We start from the raw sequence: 4837 nt of genomic DNA, 5'->3' as shown, positions 1-4837 counted from the left end.
GGAAGCCCTATAGCTGGGATATTTTACAAATGGCTCTGCCACAAACATTATTGTACATGTTTTTTGATTCACAATTGTACATATTTTTGTTGGGTATGTATTTAGGAGTGCAATATCTATGGTCATATTTATTCAAAACTACCAAAGAATTTTCCAAAGTAGTTGCACCAATTTACATTCCCAGTCTCTTGCCAATATTTCACATTGTCTTTTCAGTTTGGCCATTTTGATGGGTATGGAGTGCCATATTTTGATTTTTAAAATTTTATATTGAACTACTTTTGCACTTCGACAAAAGTTGCAATAATAGGGAGTTGCTGTATATCCCTCAGGGTTTCTCAGTATTAATGCAATCAGTTTATCAGTCACTTCCTTTATGATTAGTGCTTTTTTGTGATTTCTTTAAGATTGTTGGTTTATGTCTATTTTTCAGGCAACCTCGAAAAGCCTGCCCAAGTAACTAGTAAATTGGTTTCCTTGCTACCTCTTTCCTACAATAGTACTAACTTCATTCATGTAGGGACTTTAGTTAAGAAAGGAGAAAATTTTCTTAAGTGACTGTGTGGCAATGATCCCATGATACATTCCCTGCATCCCTGAGTCTCTGTCCCTATGGGGACTTAAACCACTCTGGTTCCCTTGTCCTTTAGTAATAATCTCTGGCTCAGAGAAGGCTGGGAGTTGGTCTTAGGACGAGGCCATCAGGTCCCTTAAGGTTAGACCTGAGAATCCAAGAATGCGATACCCTGGATGTGAGAGGAAACGTGGGAAGAAAATGACATATACCTGTCTGTCCTCTCAGGGTCAGGAAGTCAGCCATGCAGGAGCTCTCCCTTCTAGCATCTGTGCTCCTTAAGGATATGAGCTGCCTGGGAGAAGTAATGACAGTACACATTTGGCTAATGAGCTTTGGAAACTGAGCCCTCAGGGCCATAGAGACTGAATATAGTCTATCTGTGACCACTCTACTCAACAGCCCTACTCAGGTCAGGAAAGAGCATACTGGAGTCTCCTTCTGAGATGATCCCTCTTGCCCAGCATCCAGTTGCCTTACTTGGTCCATCTGCCCTTCCTGGGGACAGATTTTCCATCCCCATCCTTCAATATCCAGAGGAAAGGTGAATGAGTACATTGATGGCTCCAAGGTAATCTGAAGTGCCCAATAAATGCAGTGAGAAATTGAACAGTTTATTTTTTTAACCAGCCTATCTGGAGGACATCCAAGAGGTAAGATAAAGTTCAGTGGAATTACAAGTGAGATGACAAGTTTCTGACATTCTTGATATATTTACTTTTCCACTTTCATCCAATTTGCAATCAGCTTTCATCATTTCTGGCTCCTATTCTGTCTTTAAATCCAAGGGACTCCTTCCCCACCTGAGTATGAATTAGCCCCTTCAGAAATCTGGCAGATGTTTTTACAATTCTCTGGTTTCCCTCATTTATTTGGTAGTGAGTGGGGCTGGAGTGACGTGAGTTTGGCTTCTCAATTTTCCCAGTCCTCATTCCAGATTTCATCCTTAGAGAAGTCAATCAAGTCTTGTCCTTATTTCTTACTTGTGAGGACTCTGGGAGAGGACGTTGAGTCTACTGTTTAGCCTTTCTTTGAAAACCCCCAGACAAAACATTACAAAATATTTTAAACCATGAGAACTGCACAGCGAGCAGTAAAATAAACAGCCATGCAATCACCTTCCAGAATTAATGCCAAGCTTTTGCCATATTAGCTTCAGCCACCTTTAAAAAATTGTGACGAAGGCAGACATCATTACAGAGCATGCTAGGTGCTCAGAAGAAAACCACCAGGACAGAAGTCCAGACCCACGAGATTACAGAGTAAGCAGGGTCTCAGTGCAGTCACAGGAAAACTTACATGTGTGTTGGAGCACATGGGCATGTGAACCTGCCTTTTCAACTATAAGTTGTATGAAATGTAGGTATAGGTCAAGTATTTCTTTTTCTTTTTCTTTTTTTTTTTTGGCTGCGTTGGGTCTTTTTGGCTGCGCGCGGGCTTTCTCTAGTTGCAGCACGTGGTGGGTACTCTTTGTTGCAGTGCGCAGGCTTCTCATTGTGGTGGCTTCTCTTGCTGCAGAGCACGGCCTCTAGGCATGCGGGCTTCAGTAGCTGCGGCGTGCGGGCTCACTAGTTGTGGTGCACGGGCTTAGTTGCTCCCGCGGCATGTGGGATCTTCCCGGACCAGGGCTCGAACCCCTGTCCCCTGCATTGGCAGGCAGATTCTTAACCACTGCACCACCAGGGAAGTCCCTGTAGCTTACTCTTGACATTTTCTTTCTTTTTTAAAAATTGAGATATAATTGACATAGAACATTGTATTAGTTTTAGGTGTACAATATAATGATTTGATATATGTATCTATTGCAAGATGATGGGCAAAGAACAGCTTTCATGTCAAAGTTAAGGGAGATATGAGGCTGCTGGGTTCATTTCAGAAGGACTGCAGAGGCAAGCTGAGGAGACTTTCACTGGCCAAAGATACGACAATTTGAGAATTAATATAAATAATAACTGCAGTGTATTGAAATACATCAAATGCATTTAAAATCCAGGGAGTTCATGATGACATAATGTTCATCGTTGGATAATGCTGAAAACCAATTATTTAAAAAAGTGATGAACACAGGAATCAAGAAGTATTCTGTCTTTCTTATAAGAACTCAATTTCTTATAAGAAATCAATCTATTTTTTACAAAATATTTATTTAGTTATTTGGCTACGCCAGGTCTTAGTTGCAGCACAAGGGATCTTCATTGCCGGTGCGGGATCTTCAGCTGCGGCATGTGGGATCTAGTTTCCTGACCAGGGATTGAACCCGGGCATCCTGCGTTGGGAGAGTGGAGTCTTAGCCACTAGACCACCAGGGAACTCCCAGAAATCCACCTATCTGATTCGGGAAATTTCCTCTTTATGGAAGTATTTCAGCCAATAACTGAATAAAGAATTAAAATGTCAGCATTTTGTAACTCCTGGTGAATTAATAGATCTAGGCAATAATTATTACAAGAAGACAAAGAGGCAATGTGTTCTTCCTCATGAATATATTTAAGGATGTTTGCCAAAAATTGAACCTAAATTTAGTCAAGATTCTAGACTAGAAGTAGGCACATCTTTTTCAGTAGAGAGCTAAATAGTAAATGTGTTAGGTTGTGTGGGCTATACGGTCTCTGTCACAAGTATTCTCAACTCAGACGTTGTAGCGGGGAAGCTGCCATGGACCATAAATAAACAAATGGCTGTGTTCCAGTAAACCTTTATTTACTGAAATAAGCAGCAGGCAGAATTTTGTCCACAGACTGCATTTTCCCAAACTGTATTCTAGAATACAGTCTTAATAATTTTATTCTGGAGTTATTTGCTCGGAGGCATCTTAAGGGAGAAGACAACATTCCATGACTATCTTCCTGTGAGTACATACCCCTACTTGACAAAGAATAGATGGACTGTAAAAGCTTGGGACGGGGTGGTGTGGGGCGAAGTTTTGTGGGAATGTAAAGCAAGAAAAGGAGAGGAAAGAAGAGGGGAGAGAAGGAAGCAGGAGAAAAGACCTGTAACTGATTGGTTTCAAAATATGGACAAGATTAAGGAAGTTTCTCTGAAGTTTTGTTTTCTTGTCACCGTCTTTCTAACAGACCCATTGACAACATGAAACCAGGAAACCTCTCTGATACTGCAGAATTTCTCCTTCTGGGATTGTCAGGAGATCCAGAACTGCAGCCCCTCCTATTCTGCCTGTTCCTGTCCATATACGTGGTCACTGTGCTTGGTAACTTGCTCATCATCCTGGCCAGTATCTATAACTCCCACCTCCACACTCCCATGTACTTCTTCCTCTCTAATCTGTCTTTCACTGACATCTGTTTCACCACCACCACAATCCCAAAGATGCTAGTGAACATCCAGACACAGAGCGAATCCACCAGTTACACAGGATTCCTCACCCAAATCTGCTTTGTCCTGACTTTTGCTGGACTGAAAAATGGAATTCTGGTCATGATGGCCTATGATCGATTTGTGACCATCTGTCACCCACTGAGGTACAATGTCATCATGAACCCCAAGCTCTGCGGGCTGGTTCTGATCTTCTTTTTTAGTGTTCTGGATGCCCTGCTCCACACTTTGATGGCACTGCGGCTGTCCTTTTGCACAGAACTAAAAATTCCCCACTTTTTCTGTGAACTAGCTAATATTCTCCAACTCGCCTATTCTGATATCCTCATCAATAATATCCTCGTGCAGTTAGTGACCAGCCTGTTGGGCGTCATTCCTCTCTCTGGGATAATTTTCTCTTATACTCGAATTGTCTCCTCTGTCCTGAAAATCCTGTCAGCTGGTGGAAAGGATAAGGCATTTTCCATCTGTGGGTCACACTTAATAGTTGTTTCCTTGTTTTACAGGACAGGTTTTGGGGTGTACTTTAGTTCTGCAGCCACTCACTCCTCCAGGAAGAGTGCAGTAGTATCAGTGATGTACACTGTGGTTACCCCTATGATGAACCCCTTTATCTGTAGTCTGAGGAACAAGGCTATGATGGGGGCTTTGAGGAAACTCATCTCTAGAATATCATCTTTCCATTGATTTCCAGTTGCTTTGGGCTTACACTGCTGGAATATAACACAGAGAAATAAATTAAGGAGAGGTCCAGCAAGTCTGACCACCTTCTTGAAATACTTAAGACCAGATATCAGATGGTTAAGGGTGAGAATTTGTTTTTTTGGTTTTTTTTAAAGATTTTTTTGATGTGGACCATTTTTTAAAAAAATTTATTTATTTATTTATTTATGGCTGTGTTGGGTCTTCGTTTCTGCGCGAGGGCTTTCT

At 41.6% G+C, this 4837-nt stretch overlaps 1 protein-coding gene across 1 annotated transcript; it reads left to right on the top strand.

Moving 5' to 3' along the window:
* The first annotated feature begins 3658 nt into the window (after positions 1–3658).
* On the top strand, positions 3659–4594 carry LOC118892822 (olfactory receptor 7G3-like). Its single transcript, XM_036847791.1, has one exon. The coding sequence runs from the start codon at positions 3662–3664 to the stop codon at positions 4592–4594; it is 933 nt and encodes a 310-aa protein (XP_036703686.1). The 5' UTR covers positions 3659–3661.
* Positions 4595–4837: the final 243 nt, after the last annotated feature.

The sequence above is a fragment of the Balaenoptera musculus genome, chromosome 3 (genome assembly GCF_009873245.2).
Source record: "Balaenoptera musculus isolate JJ_BM4_2016_0621 chromosome 3, mBalMus1.pri.v3, whole genome shotgun sequence".
Classification (NCBI taxonomy): domain Eukaryota; kingdom Metazoa; phylum Chordata; class Mammalia; order Artiodactyla; family Balaenopteridae; genus Balaenoptera; species Balaenoptera musculus.
The sequence above is the reverse complement of the archived record's forward strand: the minus strand, read 5'-3'. Positions and strand labels throughout refer to the sequence as shown.

Bases quoted from the DNA above. Each gene is read 5' to 3' on its own strand.
- LOC118892822 (XM_036847791.1), top strand. From the start codon at position 3,662: ATGAAACCAGGAAACCTCTCTGATACTGCAGAATTTCTCCTTCTGGGA.